This window comes from Pituophis catenifer, unplaced genomic scaffold (genome assembly GCF_029215685.1).
Source record: "Pituophis catenifer annectens isolate HBS135680 unplaced genomic scaffold, rPitCat1.0.hap2 SCAF_1, whole genome shotgun sequence".
In the NCBI taxonomy this organism is placed as follows: domain Eukaryota; kingdom Metazoa; phylum Chordata; class Lepidosauria; order Squamata; family Colubridae; genus Pituophis; species Pituophis catenifer.
Genome location: NW_027256881.1, coordinates 282343949 through 282366246, shown reverse-complemented (window position 1 = coordinate 282366246; position 22298 = coordinate 282343949). Strand labels below are relative to the sequence as shown.

Sequence of the window (22298 nt, the reverse complement as noted above, 5' to 3'; positions counted from 1 at the left end):
GAACTTCAGTCATTAAACAAATGGTTGTAAATCAAGGACTAGCAGTACTGTACATCTTAACCAGCAACCTATAGTAGGTAAAGAAAATTAATTAGAACATTATGCATTTTTTGTATTCTAGGTGGCATTAGTTTATGTGATTGATAGGCAAGAGAAAAAATACTTTTTATAACACCTCCCCAACAGGGAATTACTGATAGGCTGAACCTCGCTTAAATATTCTAGCCTGCAGTAGATGCTGGAGAACTTGTAAGGTACACCCTTCAATCCATCTCTTAAAAATAAAAGTAAATAAATTGAAATGTATTTGGTTTTACTTTCTCAAAATCCATGTAAGAACCTTATGAATGATCCTTGGATCATAGGAGAGCAGCTTAAGAGTTTCGAATTTTAGCAGGTAGGAAAAATGACAAATCCCATTGCCAAACAGTGCAGTTAAATGTCAAAGTATAAAAAACACATGTTAGAAAAAAGAAAACTAAAAACCAAAAGGAAGGAAAAAAGACTATTGTAATCACCATGCAGTCCATTTAATTTTGAGCTGACTCTAGAACCGGCCTGGTGTGCTCTTAATTTCATCTGTCCTCTGATGTCAGATCCTGTGAATGATTTGGCCAGCACAATTGGTGTCATTTCTCCCCCCCCCCTTGTTTTTCAGGGACAACTACACACCTAATGCTTTTCCTGGTACAAGATTGGGCATAATTAACTGTTTCTGAGAAGGAGATGCAATGCATGTGACTTACTATCTAAACTGATGAAAAGCTCTGTGTGTTCCAAGCAACAGATATAATATTTAAATAATGAAGCCAACTAAATAATATTAAAACTAGTTCCCTACACTTCAGTCTTTACTGTGTAGGATTTATTAATTCACCTCAGTGCTATTACAATAGGAACATCCACAGGAAAATCTGGGGGTTATCATATATCAATGGCAAAACTGTAGAAAAAAATATATAAAGTATTATGCTACTTTTAAATATTCAAGGTACTCATATTTCAGATTTAAATAATCATATTGTCTTTTCATAAACTTCAGTTGGGATAGGTTGGCAGAAGATTTGCTAACTGCTCCTGTATCAGCAAAATGTAGGTTTCATTTGTGTATGTGTGTGTGTAAGCATATATATATATATGTGCACATAAAATTTAGAAAAACTTTATTATGAATATTTGTGTACATTTGAATTTTTACACCACAATGTAGCCTCCCTGTTCCATTTAACAAATTCTAGAGTTTTATCCTAGCTGTATTATTTCAAAAGAGTTAGCTGTAGAATTCCTAAATTAAATTTAATACCTGCTCCAGCATAGTTGTTACTGCTGGATCTTGTGCTTGGTTTATGATGTGGTTTTGGAAACCGATTCTTAATTGGATGGGTAGTCTAGGGAGGAGAGGAATTGAACAGGAATTCAAATTGCTGGATGAACCAATGTGTTGCAACTCAGATTCTAAAGGCTGCAACTGTCCAGCTTTCAATTATTTGGGAGAACGTTTAGCAGATTTATGATCTTTCCATACCTTTATTGTTTAAATCAAGCATTCAATAAAATCTACAAGAGCAAGAAATAATTTTCCTGATAGGGCTTTTTCTTTAAAGAACATTATGGGTTTGAAGGACTATAGGGAATTTTTTTTTGCTCGTGTCGTGTTTTTGTGGCTCAGTATTTGACTGCAGCAAAGCCCTTGGTTTCATTGACTCGGCAGTTGCTGCCATAGCTACTAAAAACTGCATTATGCTGTAGAAGCCGCCAGATTCTGCATCAGCCTTAAAGGTGTTTTGTGAAGGGAGGAAGGAGTTATACAATAGGATTGCAGGAACCCGATGACAAAACATCGCAGAGAAAATACGATTGTATTGAAGGTTAATTTAGTGTGCTTGCTGTAAAATAGAAACAAGAACCCAGCTGTTTCTACAATCCTGGAAATATTCTCAGTAATTAAATATATATGGTTTTTAAAGGTCAGTTGAATTTTTAAAATTTGCATTGTTACTTTTTCTTAATATAAATACCAATGTTGTAATAATGCTGTCATGCTTATTTACTTGAAGAGGAATATGTGTTAATATTCCAGAAGGGCATTCTGTATTCCACATGCTTTAGTTGATGTTGGATCTGCATTTCTAATTCCAAAAACAGAAACAGAACAGAGTCTTCTCTATCTCTTTCAGGTGGATTATTTATCTTTTGACGTTATGTTTGAATTTGAAAGCAGTGGAACTTAAGCAGTAAGGGACATTGGGGGTGGGGGTGGGGGCTTGAAATGCAGATATACGAGTGCCTGAAAGCATCTTAAATTGTTCCAATACTTGGATGGCAATGATTTTTTTATCTGTAAAACAGCTGGCTGCTTGATTTAGAGGTATGCTTTTAGAATGTAAAATGATTGGTTACTTTAGCTTTATTTAGCATATGCACTTTGCATAGAATATTTGGAAAAAAAGGAGTTGTAGATAAACAAAGCTAGAGTTCTAATTAAGGCTACACTATAATTTATTATCTATAAAATATATGTCAATCTAGTTATTGAAATTCATGTTTGTATTTTAAACATCAGAACTGATCGCGGTTTGAGAGATATAACCCCAGGCCATAACATTTTTCCGTTCTCTACAGTAGTTTTATTGTAACAGAGGTTCTACTGTATTCCACAATAACTATTGTCAGGTTCACTGTATGAAACTTCCTTACCCACCAACTTATTGCAGTGACCTTTCTGTTCTCAATATGGAGATGACTGTACTTATTTTTTGGTTTGAACGTGCTGACATCATTGGAACACCTTGCAGCAAAATACTCATAATTTCCCATATGACATTAACTGCGTACCGCTGCTTTATATCACAATATTAGCATACAATGTTATGCTTAGAAAAACTGTCATTTCCTGACAAGGAATGTTTCTTAAAGTCCATAATCCTTCCTATTGTTCTGGCCATAAGCAAAATGTTTTAGTGACTACAAAGAAGATAATTACATAGCCCTTCAGCTTTGTTCATACCCAATATCTGCTTTTAAAATATTGACATTTATCTAAATATTATAAGCTTCTCATTTAAGGTTATTAAAACCTGTCTTCCATTATTTAGTTTAAGTACATTTTGGATGTGTCTACATTTCCCATTTTTATGTTTGGAGGGAGAAAGATAAAAGAGTTTTGGCCAATGTAAAATACTTGAGGACTATAAAAGAAACTATGATTTTAATTCAGAATAATCCACATACATTAATCTGTAAACCTAATAACAATGACTGGGTTTGTACATCACATGAAACACAGCTGGTCAGTCATATTTTAGCCTAATGTCTTGTGTGAATCCAGTTAGTAGCTTTGAACATTTCACCAGTTTGATTAATAGTACAAGCCTTTACAAGAATTCAGAAATATCAGGTAAAAGATAAACCAGACAGGATTCTGGGAATATTCTCTTAGATATGCTGGCCTCTCCCCAGCTATATTTCAACTACAGTTACGTTACTGCTTAAGCCTGATCTTCACGTGACACCTTAATCTGTCCAGAAGGGAAGTCTTGTAATATATTATCGAGGTCATCTGCTTTCAGTATTCAGTATTGTAAGTATCACTTTAATCTTTCAAATGGAGTTTGGGATAAATGTGAACAGAAATTAATAGTGTGGAGTAAAATAGTAATATATTATCTTTTAAAAACACGGTCTTACTGCTTTTAGAAAGTGTTGACTCATCTGTGTTTATAGACACCTGACAAATAAAAATGACTTCTTGCAGCAAACAGGCACCGGAGATTTGCTTGCTTGTTTATTTATTTTTTTCAGGCACAAAGAGCATAATTCAATTTTTTTGTTACTGGACCTTATACTTTGCCTGTTCTTTATGCTTTTAGCTGATTCTGTTCAAAATATTAGTAGAAGGTCAAAGACAGAAAAAGCCAGATGGAATGAGAAGGGGGTTCAGAAACAGAGTGATGATTGCGGGAAGGATCATGTGTTTGCAGATAAACAAGTGAAGATAATGTGCTTACACATAAAGAATCATCCCTTCTCTTGTAAAAAATTGAAGTGTTTCAACCTCAAGGATTTTATCAGTTCACCCATCTTGCCAACAGAATGAAACAGGGAAGAAAATTCTCCTTCTTCTTCATTCTCCTGAACATCCCCACAATCTGCTATGGATTGTCAATCTGTGAAGAGGGGCCAAGGGGTTACCAAAAAAAGAGATCCATGTTGTGAATATTTACTCATAAGAAGAAATTATTCATCATGTGCAGAGCCATCAGGTGTGATAATTGGAATTGCACCTAGTATTTAGCATAGTATAACACATTTTACATTTTATGCAAGGTTAGATGTGCAATTCTCCTCACTAAAGTTGGATTTAACAATAATTATAGTGATGACCAGTTTTTTCTAGCCTTTTAAAACTGTTTGTGTGAGTGACATAAATACAGTATCATATTTAGAGCATTGTTAATTCATGAGGTTCTGAATGTAATTAGGTAATAAAATATTTCTTTGGGTTGAATCTAACAGTTAATTAGTTTGAGTCACATACAATGTAGGATTGATTATATGACTGGTGGCAAAATAGAAAAGTGGATGAAATTTATCTTCTGTTTAATGTGACCAATGAGAATTCTGACCTTACTGTGACATCACACATATGAAGTAGTCTGTTCTCAGACGCACAAATGCATTTTATCGTTTCAGCATATCATCTTTGCTATCCTTCACCAGTATTGAAATCTTTCATCATACAAATAGATGTTTCCATTTTTCCTGATTTAAAAGCTAATCTGACAGAAAAGGATAGAAACATGTTTCTTTCTTTATTTAAAATATTTTTCAAATTTTCTAGCAATGAACAGAGAGATCTTGCATACGAAGAATGCCAGCCAAAGTTGAAAAACCATGAGATTCTTCAAAGCAAGGAAATTCAACATCAGCAACAATATATTGAAGAATTACAGCAGCAAATCCTGGATGGGCAGATCAAAGCTGAGCAAGAGCTGGAACGTGATCAGGCAGTAATTGATCAGCAGATCAGAGAAAGTATGACATGCTGAGTTTTCTACCTCTTATTAGAAGACCTCCAAGGTCCCTTCCAATTCTGTTACTCTGTAAATATTCTGTAAATTATCCATGGAATGATTCAACAAGTTTTTGTCCTGTAACTGCTATCAGTGAGTAAGCATGGCCATAACATCTCTGTTGACATTAGTAGAATCAAAAATCCACAGGTACATTCAATCTTGTGGCCATGGTGGCACAGTGGTTAGACTGCAAGTACTGCAAGCTACTTCTGCTGACTGCCAATTGCCAGCAGTTTGGCAGTTCAAATCTCACCAGGCTCAAGGTTGACTCAGCCTTCCATCCTTCCGAGATTGGTAAAATGAGGACCCAGATTGTTGGGGGCAATACGCTGACTCTGTAAACCAGATAGAGAGGGCTGTAAAAGCACTGTGAAGCGGTATATAAGTCTAAGTGCTATTGCTATTTAGTCTTATTCTCTTTTTAAAAGAATATTGATGATCATTGTGTTTTAAATATGCTAGCTTGTACTTAAAAAACTTCATAACTTTTTCTATTTTAACACACATACATACCATTTTTTGTCACAAAGTAGACAATAGCTTATTTTCACATTATAAACAGCTACAGAAAATCTTAAGATCAGGAAAAAAATTAAAACTCCAAAATTGGGTAGCTATTTTTGTTAATGTTTCTCACTCATTTCCTTTGTTTACAGTTTAAGTAATTAATTCAGAGCAGTAGCTTTCAGCACCACAACATTTTTTCTAGAAGGATAAAAGGTAGGCTCTGGTATATATATGTTTAATTTGATTTATTTTACCCTTTACACTGAATTAGGTAAAGCAGTACTGATGCCAGAAATCAGCTTTGCTAACTAAGTGCTATTTGCAATTTAGCTGTTGTTAATAATAACAAGATTAAATACTAATGAGATTGTGTAGAACAGCAAAATTTCAAGGCCCTTGACTTTGTTTCAAAGGCAGTATAGGCAATAGATCACAGTTCATGGGATTACAAAAGCTATTTTGTACTGATTGACTGATTGAATTTACTGCTCATCTCAGCCATATGACTCTAAGCAGCTCACAATACAACATCCATAAAAACACAGATAGCATCACAAAATATTATATAGTGAAAGCCCCTAAAAGATGATATCTCAATGAAAAAAAAAATAAGGGCTTCATTACCTTAAAACCCACTTTTTCCAGCAAGCCGGGCTGGCTTAAGAAGAAATTTTAAATGTTTTAATTGGTTTGTATTTTTAATTTTGGGCCAAATTTATATATATTTCAATTGTTTTTTAATATTTGTATTTTATGTTTTTTAATTCTGGCTGTACACCGCCCTGAGTCCTCAGGGAGAAGGGCGGTATATAAATTTAAAATAAATAAATAAATAAATAAATAAATAAATAAATAAATAAATAAATAAATAAATAAATAAATAAATAACCATCTTGGCCCCAATGCCTAAAGTCTTCAAGGCTTTCTTTAAAAAAAATTAATACTGTTAGGGCCAGTGGTGGGTTTCAAAAATTTTTACTACCAGTTCTGTGGGTGTGGCTTGGTGGGCGTGGCAGGGGAAGGATACTGTAAAATCTCCATTCCCTCCCCAATCCAGGGGAAGATTACTGCAAAATCCCCATTTCCTCTCGATCAGCTGGGACTTGGGAGGCAGAGAATAGATGGGGGCGGGGCCAGTCAGAATTTTTACTACCGGTTCTCCAAACTACTCAAAATTTCTGCTACCGGTTCTCCAGAACTGGTTAGAACCTGCTGAACCTGCTGGTTAGGGCCATCTAAACCTCAGGGATAATGCTATTGCCTGACTTTATTTGATTTCTTGAAATGAAATGAAATTAAAAAAAAAATCAAATGCATGAAGTATAATGCTGTAAGAAAAAGATCATGAAAACTTAACAGCATACTGTATAGTATTTGTTAGCGTTTAAAATGCTATAGGACTTTCTGTTGTTTTTCCTGCAAAAAATTAACATTGACATTTTCCTGGATAAAATCAACATAGAAGTAATTTAATGTTACCTTAACGCTTAAATAAATCTTATCAGTTGATAATTAATAAGATGGTAAAAGCAAGTACACTTCTTAATTTTTGTGTTTATTTTGTTTGTTCCTAGATCGGCAGTGGATCATTGATGAAAGGAACCGTTTGGCTAGCCAGGAGCAGCGGGAGTCTGCTGTGCAGACTGAGGTCAAATCATACGCTGAAGCTGGAGTTCAGCATGAATCAGAATTGGAGATTAGCCCTTCCTTGACAGAGCAGAACAAAAAGAAATTAGTGCAGCTGGAACTTTTACGGAAATACTCTTTGAAAAAAGCAGAAAGGCATTTGAGTCAGAAGAAGCTTAAACTGCATTTGGAGAGGATTGTGAAGAAGCAGAAATTGTTAGAAGCAAAGAAAAATCTGGAATGGTTAGAAGCTACTTGCTGGGTCAGCAAAAACAGTGTGGTATCGCTGCAGTTCTTGAATCAAGATACCAGCATTAAATCTTCGAACAGCAAACGTTCATGGCCAAGATCACACCCAAACCCAGAACCTTTGCAATGCCAAAGGAAGACTTGCTTAAAACCTCAGTCACCACAATCCAGGTAAATAACATTTGTACTTAGCTTTTAATGTATGTGTGAATGCATGTAGAAAGTGGTGGATATAAATGCCCTGGCAAGGCATTGAGTACCTCTCTGATCCACATACTTAAACTTTTCTGGGCTTCAGAATCCAGGTAGGGCATGGATCTATCTCACACATGTCAGAATATATCCTACACATCACCCTATCTTCTTCTGTGGACTCAATAGGCTAAAACAAATCCCAGATAACATCGCAAGATGCTATTTCATTCACCTCCTCTAACAACCATGCAGAGTGCATGCCAGAGTGAATTTGAGTTGTTATAGCCTTAAAATGGCTACATTTTACATTTTTCAATGTAAAAGCCTCAATTCAAAATCAGAAATCCTCTAGGTTTCATTAATCAACCCCTAATGTGTTAAGATTGCCTGGTTAGGCAAACCATAGTCATTGAGAGCTTCTAAAATTTAGTTTTAGTTCCAATATCTAAAATGAGCCCTTTCCCCCGGAGTTCTTTTGTTCTTCAGACAAATTGTTTGGAAATAAGAATTGAATATAGGAATGAAGTAAATGCCACATTGTTAATTTATTGTACATATATACATATCCTTTTTTGGTTAGATGACAGTCGTACTCTAAACTGTTAACATAGGTTCTCCTGGTCTCTTGTCTCAATCTGTCTAATCACAGAGCAGTCTCTTAGCTCCTGTATAAATGTCTGTAGTGGGGTAATTGTCTTACAAATTCATAGCAAAGTATGAGAAACTTATTCTCAAATTGTTTTTTTTACAGTATTTTCTTGAAGAGCGATCCCTCTCAGATATCTACCTCAGCACATAACTACGCATGCTCCATAATCAATCCACCAAGGAGATCTCCGTCTGCAGAATATTTTCCCAGAGCAGTTCAAGAACATTCCAGAAGAAATACTCAAGAGGAAAAAGATGGATCTTTCTTATCCCAGAAACAGATAATCAAAAAACAGGATATCTATTTCAGAAATAAAGGAATAGTGGAAAATAACTGTAATAATACAGAAGTCATTTATCTTGGTAAACATAAGCAAACAATGGAGAGATCAGATGATAGCTTAAGACCAACCAGAGCTAAAGCCCAGAGATCAAAGTCCTGTACATCTGATAATTTTAAGGAAAAGCATGAACCTGAAACAAAGAAGGAAGGGTCTGAAATTAAAGAACTAGAATTATTTCAACATTTAGAAAAGAATGCAGCTCAGGAAGCCAATAGAAAATTTCAGGTGGATAAAAGAAAAAAGCACCAAAGTTCATTTCCTGGAAATTCTGTTAAGAAACTTAAAAAATCATCAATATATGGTAAACCATTTCTTCAACAACAGACCCAGACCCCAAAGAACTTTAAAAATGGTTCAGTGGACAAACATTCATTAGAAAAGCACGAATTCTTAAGGGTGGCACCTTCGGCAAGAAGCCTTAATAATCTAAATAGTCATGTATCACTTTGTCATGGAAAAAGAAGATGGCATAGTACTGAAATGCTGAATGATAGAATCTCCAAAACAATCCCTGATCCACTGATCAGCTGGCAAGAAAGTGAGGATGTTGAGTTTTCTGACACAGATAGTAATTATTCAGTGGATTCCCTTTCATGTGCGACTTCAGAAGTCTTGACAGGACAATTGAGTCATCTGGAGGAATCGGCTCAAATAGACACTGTGGAATTAGAGGGTTCAGAAAGTGATGACAGCCAAATGTCACAAGATTCACTTACAGAAAAAGAAAACAATGCCGAAAGCCAAGATATGAACGATTCTTCTGAAATACATCCAGAACCTATTAAGCTCTGCAAAGACGAGAATTATCAATCTCTCTCACAGTTAACAAGCACATCCACATCAGGCGATCTGACTATCAATGCGAGAAGCTTTTCTCTGGATAGCTTAGGTGATGCTGATGAGGTGTCAGATCTTGCAGAAGAATCTAAACTAAATTCGTACGATGAAGTGCCAGCAGAAGTTTTTTGGAAGTTGCAAAACCTAAGGTCAGACACTGTTGTGAGTGATCAACAGAACAAGCTTGAGCTCTGTAGTGAAAATAGTACATTGAGTCTCAATACAAGTTCTTTTTATTTAGATGTCAATTCACAGTTTAGTTCTGTTTGTGATCAAACACCGAACAAGATGAAAATAAGTTTCTCAGGTCAAGGTGGCTCAGCAGATCAAGGGTCACACATTGACGGTGAAAATCTTCCAGTTTTAACAGATGCTTGGCTGTCCAACAATTTGAAAAATCAAAAGAATAGACCTATAATAGCTGTTCCTTCATCTCAAGACCATTCAGAATTTTGGGTTGCTCGGATGTACCCTGCTAATAAATCAAGCTACTGGATGAAGAGAGATGATGTAAGACAATCAGCTGCTGAATTATCATTTGTTACTTGCTATAAAAAACCCAATCAGATTTATCATGAGCCAAATAAGATTGAAATGCTCATTTCATCTACAGCACCATCAGTACCTTTACCAGAAACAAGGAAACATTTTGAAGTTGAAGCTCCAGAAGACACATCATCGTTTTCTTTTTCAAGCAAAAATACATCATTTGGTCATATTTCCACATTTCCTACAAAAACGTGTTACAGTGAGGCTGCCTCTTTACCCACATCTAATTGTCAACAGCCAAATTGCTTATCTGAAGCAAGATCCACCTGTGAATGGAAAGAAACATCCAGCTGTTTGAAACCAGTCCTAGAGTCTGTTTCTTCACCTTATTCAGAGATTTCCCAAGATCAAGATTTTAAAAACAACCTCTTAACATCTGTCCCAAATGATCCTATTTTGCAGAAAGAAGAAATTTATATAAATACTAATTTTGAAGAATGTCTTTTTAGAACAATTGAAAAGGGAGATGCCAATTCTGATTCAGATAGTAACACAAGAGACTCAAAAATAGTTGAGTTAGATAAAGTGGCCCTTCACTCCAGTGACCAGTTTGCAATATTAATGCAGACCTCTGAACTTGAAAAAGACAGTATGCAAGAAAGCAGGGATGTCCTGAGAGAATCTGCTTTAGAGGTTCCCTCAGTTAGAGAAGTGGAAGAAGTACCTCAAGATGAAGAATGGGATTCAGGAAATAAATTTGAATTTCAGACAAAAGGTTTAATGAATGGTTCCTCTTCAAGTTTAAAAGTTGATTATTCTGGAAAAAATGTGAGTCAGAAAGCTTTCCCAACTTTTAATGCTGGAGATAGGATGGAGAAGAGCAGTGAGGAGGACAAATGTAACCTGAATTCTGCTTCCAAGCCAGGAACACCTTTATCTGTGGATTTTGTGATGGACAAATCAGTACGTTCCAATGTAGATGGAAGTGAGAAAAAAACTAACACTTCATCTGATCATTCTTGTGAAACAAGTGAAAAATTCACTCCACCATTCAACTCAGATATGTGTTATGAAAATATACCTAGGATTAAGGATGTTTGTCATATAAGATCTTCTTTTATGGAAAATAATAGCAATCCTCCAGATCAGAAACACCCAGAGATAGCTAATTGTCTTGTATGTAACTCCATTTACTCTGGTTGCTGCACACCTACAATAAGAGAGCAAAAAGAAGCTCAAGATTTGCATTATTCATTTAATAAAAACGATTGCTTGGGAGCAGGACTGCATTCTGGACTATCCAGAAATAACACTGGAAATGACTCTAGAAGAACTTTGAGAGAAGATGGACTTTTATCAGTCACAGCTTCTCAAAACTTCTGCCTGTATATCAATAAAATGTCCAATAATCTAAAAGAATCTGTTGAGAGAAAAATATCTTGGAGATCAGAGGGAAACCAGGCTGAATGCAATAATACAACCATAAACTCTGAAGAACTCAATAAGCTAGTAATTAGTATCAATGAGCTGGAATGTGACATGTTAGAAATGAAACTTAGTCAAAATAAACATTTACATAGTTACTGTACACTTGAAGCATTAGACAGTAGACGAAACTCTGAAGTCTCTAATTTGATTCAGAGACCCAACAGTGATAATGAGAAATGTTGCCCAAACCAATCTGTAATTGGAGCAGTAGAAGATGAAGAGACGATCCAGCTCACTGATTCTAGTGAAGAAGATCGGTGTCCGTCAGAGCTAGCAATGAAGTGTGAGAGTAACATCCGCATACCCACTATTAATCATAATAGAGTCCAAGAAAACAGAAAACAAAATATTTTTCCTGAGGCTATAAAAGAAAGTTCTAAAAGCACAGAAGAGTTTTCTGACACATCTGACCAACTAGTTAAAAATGATATCGATACAGAAAATATCCATGGTTCTGAACCATTAGTGACGGCAGTAACCATGAAATATAGGCAAGATGCTAATTCAAGCTACAATAAAGAAGATAAAAATATATATCGTAACAATGAGATCTTTTCAAAAGAAATCTTAACAGAATATCCTAATGCTGTTCAGGAAGATAAAGTTGACAGGGAAATAAAGTATTCCGAAGGAGTAGATAAAGAACAAAGAGAGGCAAGAAAAAATGAGGAATGTGCAAATTCAAAATTAACTGGGTTACAACTTGCTGAAAGTACCACGTTGCTGCAAGAAAATCAGACTCCATGTTTTACCGATTGTGGTAAGGGAACAAAATATGATCCTGCTGAAATACCAGAAATATACTTCACTGCTTCTAAATCGGAAGAACAAAATGATGAACTTGATTTACCAGATATGTGCATTAATAGTATTGAAATAGACGATGAGAAAGGATCAGCAAATCTTTGGACTCGTGTGAGTGAAATACCGAAAGACAATAATGATGGTGCTAATTTAGAGGATAATAAAGGTGTCACTGAATGGTGTGGAATTAAAAAAGCGCTCAGACAAGTTAGTGATGTTGAAAGCATTAGTGCACCTCAATCTTCCACAGATTATTCTCAGAATTCTGTTTCAGAACACTGTGATGAGTTTGTTGGAAACAGTCTTGATGCTTATAAATCTATACCAAGGTGCTACCTTCTTAAGGAAAATGAGCCAGTACATTTGATAAGTCCAGGACAAGTATGTATACCTGTGGTTCTGTCTCAAACCATCAAGGCACAAACCATGCATACTTTCAAAGCAGAAAAGGAAAGGGAGTGTTTTAAAGAAAATAATGGAAATCCAGAACAGGATATCTTCCAAGATCAAGTTTTACCAGCAAACATAAGCAGTTACTGCTGTTCAGATAGCGATGCATCTTTAAATGAAGTATCAAAACAAAAAGAATTGCTACCTCACATGTTTTCAAGGAATGATGCTGATACTGTTGATAACTTGATGCCAGCTAACCAAAGAGATGCACCAGAAAATATAAATCAAGATTATGATTTAACTTCAGTCACTGTTAAAGGATTTTCCCATGATCCCACACAAAGTCCTTTGTTACAAACAGAAATTACACATGGAGAAAATAGGAACAGTGCTACTGATACAACAAATGATCTTACACTGCCCTTGAGCAATAATGTCTGCAATGAAGTACTTCAGTATTATGATACACAAATAAAGAGTAATGGGAAAGCTGGAACAGTATCTTCGGTTGACAAAGATGAAATAGCTAAATCTGTAGATGATTTAATGTTAAATAAAACTTTAAATTATTCTGTGTCTGAGCAAAGTCCTAATAAGCAAGGCACATATTCCAAATTTATGGAATGCCATAAATCATTAGATTATGCTTCTGTTGACAACACACAAAACAATGTTTTCCCTCACGAAAGGTTGGATTCTTCTATAAATCACAATGTAGGCAACTTTCATGAAGAGTCTGAACAGTTGTTGAATTCATTCAATATACCTCATAAAGAAAGTGTTACATTGGGCTTAATAATTTCTGAAAAAAAATTCTTCACTTCAGTATTCAAAGATGAGTTAGAAGAAACAACATATTCTCTTCAAGATTGTTTTGAGAATAGTGTCAGCCAGAAAGAGGTGGACTCATTAGTGCAATATAACCAGGAAAATAAATGCCTTACTTCCACGTGCGTTGAAAATGAATGCAAAACCAATATTGAAAAATGTAATGGATTCAAGGGATGTCAAACAGAAACTACAGAAAATCTTGCATGCAGAATGTCTCATGATTTCTCTATAGAAAATAACACTGTAGCATCCTCTGAAGTTGGTGAAACCCTTTTAGGAAATTCTGACAAATTCATATGGGAAAATACTCATTGTATGAAAGACTATGGTTCTGGATGTAATATGAATTCTTACATGTCTGGCTACTCTGCTAGACACTTGAATACACTAGCTACAGGTGATCTTTATTTTAAGGAGAGTAGGTTTCTTAATTCTGAAATGTCTGATTGTCCTGTATCAAGTGCAGAGGATCATGCTCTATGTCAACAAGACAGCAAAATCGATGGGCATGGTGATTGCATTGAAAAAATCTATGAAAATAAAGAACAAGATCAAAATGATTTCCCTGAATGTGTCTGTGACCAAGAAAATGCCTCTTTACAATCTGACAATTACACAACTAGAACAGAAACAAAATTACCAGAAAAAAACTTGCTTACTCCTCAACATGTTAATGAAAGAAGCAGTCATGAAACAGCACCTCCTAAATGTTCTATGGAAGATTTTTCAGCCTGCATTTCATTTAAAAATGCCAGCCCCCCAAAGTCCCAAGAGTGTTCCTCATGTTCTACATGTAGTTCATCTACCAACTCACAGCACGATTCTTCTTTGGCTTCCAGTTTGTCAGCTACATTTCAACTCCAAAAAAATAACTCGATTGGTCACCAGGATTTTCCAGATAGTTGTTCTTCATCTTCAGAAGCATCTCTTAAAAGCAACACAAGTCTCAGTGAGACTCTGATACCTGCTGCTTTAAACCCTGGTCCCTTAAACTGTCCCTCACTTACTGCCAGCCAATGTGAAGATTCTGAAATCCTTAACCCGCCATTGTGTACTTCAGAAACAATTCTTTTTCTTGCAGAAAGAAATGAATGTCTCCCATTATCTAGCTGTCAAAGAAACTCAATTTTAGATTGCAGTGGAATACATAATTTTAAGTCTGAGAAAAAATGCCATGAAGTAACTGATTGTCAGGAACCTCCGAATATTATTTTACCACAAAAAGAATGCTTAAAAGATAGTGACAAAACTTTATACCACAATTTAAATACAAATCTTGGTTTACAAAGAGAGCAGAGTACACTATATTTAAATAGCAATGTGGATGCAATAAATATTTCTACTTCAGAAATAGGTGACTCTCATACAACTGCATGTAAGATGATGAAGGGTGAGAGAGAAATTTTGGTATCAGATGAACTAAACAATTCAAGAAAACATGACAGAATTCCTTCCAGATATTTCTCAATAAATGATAGTTTAACTTTGCAAGAAGAACCTGCATTGGCCATACATAAAAATAAAAATAACATTTCCACTTCACAGAATGCAAAGAGAATGAAAAAAGATCGACAGTGGTCAGATTTGCAGAGTCATAGCTTATCAGCACCAGTGATTGCTACTTCCGTTGTTGAATGTGCTTCAGAAACTTCGGAAGTAGATTTGTCTGTGCATCCAGGTTCTAAGTCATTACAAGAATTAAATATGAGCATTGAGCCTCCTTCTCCAACTGAGGATGACATGTGCAGTACTAAAATCTTATCAAAATTAAAGACACAGAATGTCCCAATTAATTATAAACCCAGGTTTCAAGAGAAATCTCTTGAAGGCCAAGGAGACTATAAAGAACCATCTCAAGATATCCCTTCTTCAGATTCACCTCCAGTTCTTTGCCTAAAAGCTGTTGCTTACTCTACTGATAATCTTACAAATATAGAAGCAAATAAATACTCAAGTAGCATTACTCCACTGCACGGTTATATAAACAAAAATAAAGAACCGAGATATCAATTGGAGGCAACAAATGAACTAGATAAAGATAATAATGATTCAATGCACTTTAATTCAAGTGATATAAATCCTTACATACACCCATGGCAGCAAGATGAATGTTGCAAGATGGGTTGGAAACAATACGTATTTGGAAGTGCAAGTGATGTTTCCGGCAATCCTCCTCCACTGAACTTAGATAATCAAAGTGTTATAAGATGTTCCAGTGTGGATAATGGTTTGAACTCTCAAAATTCTCCATTCCATTCTCATCTCAGTTCATATGCTAATGCTAGAATGTTGTCCAGCACCCTTAGCAGTACAGAAGATCTCCAAAGGTGGGATGTTGCAAGAGAAAGTTTTGATTCTACGCATTCTGATGGAAATGACAAACATGATACAAATATTTCTCAGGATGAACTTATAAACACACCAGAAAATTGCATTTCCGGTTGTGAAAACGTTCTTCCAGATATGAGATGCACTCAACAATCTGAAAATACTTCCACACCAGTTGATGAAATTGTTCTATTCTACCCCACTAAAACAAATTTATCATATAATAAACAGCAAGAAATACTTATTTGTGATCGGGAAACACAGACAGAAGCTCCAGCAAAGCATAAGAGACAGAAGAGGCATCGCAGAAGCTATACAGACCTCCCTTCAAGAAAACCTGAGCCAACCAAGAGTTCATTTCAAGAATCTTCTTCTTGGTCAAGTGTGCAGAACATTTCCATGCATCTTTCACAGCTTCTTCACAACACCTCTGAGCTGCTTGGAAATTTGTCCTTTCAAAAAGTAAAGGATGATGAACCAAATTACCATAAAGCAGTTGAACAGAGAACAAGCTTTGGCATGTTTGATCGCCATACTCAAACAACTGAAGACATAGGCATTCAAACTGATACTTTAGGTCATCCTCGAAATACAATTGAGGACAGACAAATTAATGCTAATATGAAAACTGAGCTAGTGAAATCTCAGGAAGTAAATGTTATTGTGAAACTAGTACATCCAGATACTATAACTCTACCTAAGGAAAGAGCATCAAAAACCAAAGGAAGGAAATTGCTGAGTATGCCTGACATAAGAAGTCATGATGTTGATACTCAAGGACATTATTATATGCCTCAATCTACTTTAGGTATACATTCCAGTTCTTCCTCAGAAGTGCCTAAAACACCATTAACTATTTCATCAATGCCTGCTTTCAATAGTCCCAAAGTATATCCAACTTCACCCTCGTTATATAAGTCTAGACTTAAGTCTTCAGCTACTGCTGTTAGTAATCCTGCTTCTTGTAGCTATCTGTCTCCCAACTTTCAAGATAAGAATCCTATTGATAAAACTAGCATTTCAGAAACAAGGCAACTGTATTGTAAAAACAACTTGCTAGTTGACAGAGCTTCTTCTCCAATTTTGACACTAAGTGCAACTCCAATCAACCAGCAACCTACATCAGAGATTTCAACTAGTTCTTCCAAAGCAGCAGCTGGAAAACTGGTGAAAAGTACTGAAAATTCAGTAACTGATTTTAAGAAAAAGGATTCAGATCTACAGTATAATAGATGTTCTTGGGAATCATGTCTTGATACTTGTTCACATGCTGAGATAGACAGTGAATCTCCCACACCTAGAGAGAGCAAGGATATTTATAAAAGATCTGGAAATGGCTTGGATAAGAGCATGACCAAAGTGCTTTCCAAAAAAGGTACTTCAAAACAAAAGCAAAGATTGACCATTGACACACATACTGCAGTTCACACAGAAAGACTTTATCACTCAAGCAGTACTTTAGAACTTTCTAGTCATGGGGAATATATAATTGATGATCATGGAGAAACCCTTCCCACAGAACATTCATTTCATCAGACACGAGCCATGAGAAGGGCAAGAAACTTCTCGGGAGGAATTAAAAGTGGAAACTCCATTAGAAGTTCAGAATGTTTGCCTTCTAAGAGGTCTTTGCCAAAATCTTTAAATGAACCTCATATCTCTTCATGTGTAAAATCAGAAGAAACTCATGAATGTGTTCCTGATTCTTCTCAACCATGCCCCCAGATCTGGAGAAATGAGAAGAGTAGTTCTTTTCTCAGGTCAGAAATGAGTGACATGCAAGACAATGATAATGATGTGGATGAAGAGGATGATGACGACGACGATGATACAAAAACAGGATCTGATATTGATAGTGTATGCCATACTGAAATCTTGCTAAATGGGAACACTTCGTTGGTAAAAGCCCACAGAAATCGAAGTTACAGTCTTCGTGACCTGCCCATGCACAATAAATTCAGCAATTGGTGTGGTGTGAAGGGAGCTCCTCATTCTTCCTTGACTAGCCTGACACTGAGTGCTAGTGATATCCACAGCCAGACAGAAGGGAAATTGGTTAACAGAAGAACCACTGAAATAGAAGAGAGATCTCTACTTAGCGAAAGGAGAGCCAGAGAGATTGAAAGACTAAGAAGAGAGCGTGCCCAGGTTATGTCTGGAATACATTTAGATATGAGTCAGCAACCTCTTACTGTGGAACTCACAGAAGCAAAGCTAACCTATGGGATTGGTGAAACTGACGCACAACTCAGGATTCTTCAGAATGTAGTGGGTGAGGAATTGACAGCAGTGCCCATAAAACAGCAGCTTTACGAAAGGTAATTATTTTCTCAACATTACAGATGGCTAAATACAGCATGAGTTTGATATACAGGTAGTCCCCGACTTACGAGCACAATTTTGCTAAAAAATTCTGTTGCTAAGCAAAACAGTTGTAAAAGTGATTTGTACCCCATTTTATGACCTTTCTTGACATGGTTGTTAATCACTACAATTGTTAAATTAATAATACAGTCATTAAGTGAATCTGGCTTCCCTATTGACTTTGCTTGTCAGAAAGTTGCAAAAGGTGAACACATGCTCTTGGAAACACTGCAGTTGTCATAAGTACGAGTCAGTTGCCAAATGTTTGGGATTTTAATAATGTGACCATGGGGATGCTGCAATGGTTGTAAGTGTGAAAAGCCATCGTAAGTCACTTTTTTCAGTGCTGTTTTAAATTTGAACAGTCACTAAACAAATGGTTGTAAGTCGAGGACTACCTGTACCACCATCAACAGAAGAAAAATCGAATGTTGCAGAACAGAAGTAGATATTTTGAAATTTGAGCAACTGCTGTTAATCATATCTTCTAAAGAGCTTTGCCTCTTGGTAATGTGTAATGAATTTTTCTCAGAACCATAAATCAGAAGGAGTACTGACAGCTATTATCAAAAGGCATAAGCTTCCATGAACTTAATACATTTATATTACTAATTTGTTACTAACAACCAATGATAGGGAAGAGAGAAGAGAGAAAGGAAGGAGAGGGGGAAAACCTGATATAATATTATCAGAACATGTTCAAATATTACTCAGCATTAGCAGAATAACCTCTAACCTAGTAGTTACAGTAAGACAATGGCAGGGGATTGTGAGTTAATCTCTCTGGCAAATTAGGGATTATATATTCTAGTAACACTGGAAGTATTATATAACTATAAAACACTTTAGCAAAGGGGTTGCAGCCCAAAGTATCCTAATCTGGAAATAATGTGTATTAAAAATAGCGAATTTATTTCAGACTTAGGATCAACCTGCATATTAGACAAGGTTATATTCCTTCCATCTGCTATGTTATCTTCCCCCTTCTATCGATCTTGTAGAATTTTTAATGTTTTTTAAAAATACAACTTATTTTATTTTTAAGTACCCTTTCCCCCCCATTTCCATAATAGGCACAAGAAATCAATTGAAATTTTAAGGAAACAGAGAGAAGAGAGACTTCAGTGCTTCAGAAGGAGTCGCAGTCTTAGTCCACAAAAGCATCTGAATTTTTTGCAAACCCTGGACAGTAACCAGAGAGAAATAGATCTGCCCAGTCGACGCCGTGAATACCTCCAGCAATTGAGACGAGACGTTGTAGAAAATACAAGGTAGGGTGACCCAGGTCCATTTAGAAGGATCTAGGACAGCTCACCACAGCCAGGTTGGTGTGGACGGATGGGTACAGAAGCATGGGTGTGACAGGGTGGGCGCAGTTGGGTGAGCATGGCCAGATCAGTGTGACAAGAGGACGTGACTGGGTCGATGTAGATGACTTGGCAAGGATGACTCAGCGTAGCCCAGTTGGCACGGACAGGCGGGCATAGGTTGGCACGGATGGGTTGGCACAGTTAATTGAGCACAGTCGGGTTGGCACAGAACAAGTTACCCTGGCCAACTAGACATGGGGACAGTTTGGTGCCCCATTAGAAAAAACATAAGACCTTAATGTGCTGGCTGACAGGAATGCAGGGACAGGGACAGTTCGTGGTGAGGGGAATCGTTGTGGGGCAATTCAGAACAAACGGGGAGGGGAAGACATACTTCCCCTCCCACCAGAAGAAACATTGTCCCAGTCTGGGCCCAAGGCATGGTGAAGCTGCAGCACTCATAATTAGGGCTGGGCTCCATGGCAGGTGCCTTTCTCCTTCCCAGGATGGGAAGTGCAGTCTGGTGAGTGTTTGGACTGCGTGCCAGGACAAGCCTCTGTCCACATTCAGATTGTAGCCCTGCCACTGCTGTTCTAGGAATGACTGTTCAGGATGTCAGCCATGCAAAGGCTGGTCCTCTGCCTGCAGCTTCCCAGCCATCAGTGAAGCAGTCTTCATCCTGCAGTGATGATTATCAATTTAGGCTGATAATAGTTCCTGTTTTAATTCTTTCCTAAGTCCAGAATTAATTCTCATTCTAACATTTACTATTCTTAAGAAACAGAATTATTCTTTATTTTTAAAAGCATTCATACAGGGTCCTAAAAGCTTACACTGTGACTTACAAATCAATACAAAGAATACTATAATGGCATTTTTAAGGGTTCATGAACCAAAAATCAGGATCCAGCATCCTTCAGAGATTGAACAACTGCTTCGAGAATATCAGAAAGCACAAGAAGAAACTAAAACTGAAATTGCACGAGCGAGGGACAAGCTCCGGGAAAGAGCTGAGCAAGAAAAGAAGCGCATTAGAGAACAAATATATTATCAACTGCAGAAGGCAAGTGTTAAAATTATTTCAGCTAGTTTTCACAGTTTGTGTTAATTGAAGGCTGCATCTTATGATCTGGGCATGCCTGAAGGTATGTAATCTACCAACTTTTTTTGTGCATTATGTGATAGAATCCTTTGTAGCTGAATGCATGAAATATAATTGTTTGCAAGACACTTTAAAGATAGTCACATCTGTCTTAATTTTTCTTCTAAGTTTGAGGTAGCTCCATTACTAGAGAAAATTGAATGAAGAGGAAAGAATGCACCAATTTTAACCCAAATGGGGTAGTGTAAATCCTTAATTTTTTTGGAAGATTTCAGTTACTTAACATTTACATCCAGGTATGATTCTTAGGCCACTCATTTTAGAAGACAATACCATTTAGAAGACATCATCATTCACCTTTTTTGTTTGATCTTCTGAACAAAAACTGCAAGCACAACAAATGAAGCAGTGAATATTGAAATGAAATAGATATAAAATAAATGACTATCTGAAATAGAATGAACAAGCTTTAAACTAGCCTGTTTTACTGCATTTCTTAATATTGATGTATTTATTATAGGAAGAAACTAAGCTGAAGACTCTTGTAAGCACAAGCACTTTACACACAGATTCCACCCTTAGTTTGTCTTCAGGACCAACTTCTGGATACAACAGTAGTAACACAGCTACTTATTCTGCTAGTATTCTTAGCAAACAAGGAGCCCAGGTAATAATAATTTCTGTTCTACAAATTAATTAAAATAAAGGGCTTCATGGAATAAGATATATTATTTAATGTCATAGGTTTGATTTAGCCTGGTCATAAGTTGAGTGGGATAACAAATACTGTGTATTGAGCAGGTAATTGACAGTATGGTGATAAACCATTAATATAATTCTCAGTGATGATTTCTATGAGGTCTACGCATATGTTGTCTTCTATTACTTTCAACCAATGGAGATCTCCATGATTCTAAATTCATACTGAAATCCATCAAAAGCCAACATCAGAGCAAAGTCTGTTGCTCACAATCAGTTATGATTGGGGTATAAACAAAACAAAATTAATAAATTATCACATATTACTTTCTCCCCCTCCCCCAAATATATTAGCTTTGTGCTGAAGATGTGGAACATTCAGGAGAAGATGCAAGAGGACGCTCAGCTATTAGAAATCATCAGCTTTGCATACTCAAACAAGTGCAAAAGGGATCTGCTAGTGGTAAGGGCTGGATAAATCATTTGATGATGAGTTCTGTATCAAATATATGCAGGATTTTCATGTATTAAAAAAACCCAGAATAAAATATGTATGACTTATGCTGGCCATTTCATCAACCTAAAAAGTGTAAGGTTAAATGCTACTTTATACTAAAAGAGAATATATGTTGGTCTAGATCAGGGGTCACCAACCTTTTGGACCTCAGGGACCACCAAATTCATAATTTTAAATCCCTGCGGACCACTAATATGAATTTTTTAAAATGATAAATAATAATAATAATAATAATAATTTTATTTCTATACCACCCTTCTCCCGAAGGACTCAGGGCGGTGTACAGCCTATTAAAAGCACAAAGACAGACATCAATTTAAAAATAATTAAAATTATTAAATAATTTCGGCTCAGATTTAAAACCCCAAATTTAAAACCCCCAATTTAAAATCATTACAATGATAGCCCGGCCTGGCGGAACAGCTGGGTCTTGAGGGCACAACGGAATACACGGAGGTTGGAGATCTTATGCATTTCCGGGGGCAGTTCATT

The 22298-nt window shown here is 36.2% G+C and overlaps 1 protein-coding gene across 1 annotated transcript in view; it reads left to right on the top strand.

The window, feature by feature from the left end:
- STARD9 (StAR related lipid transfer domain containing 9) overlaps positions 1-22298 on the top strand; it is a 93691-nt gene that overhangs the window by 59169 nt on the left and 12224 nt on the right. The window contains exons 21-27 of the mRNA XM_070935743.1: positions 4841-5034; positions 7157-7628; positions 8404-18132; positions 19252-19449; positions 20371-20551; positions 21111-21257; positions 21644-21752. Coding sequence (XP_070791844.1) covers positions 4841-5034; positions 7157-7628; positions 8404-18132; positions 19252-19449; positions 20371-20551; positions 21111-21257; positions 21644-21752 — 11030 coding nt within the window. The remainder of the gene's footprint in view (positions 1-4840; positions 5035-7156; positions 7629-8403; positions 18133-19251; positions 19450-20370; positions 20552-21110; positions 21258-21643; positions 21753-22298) is intronic.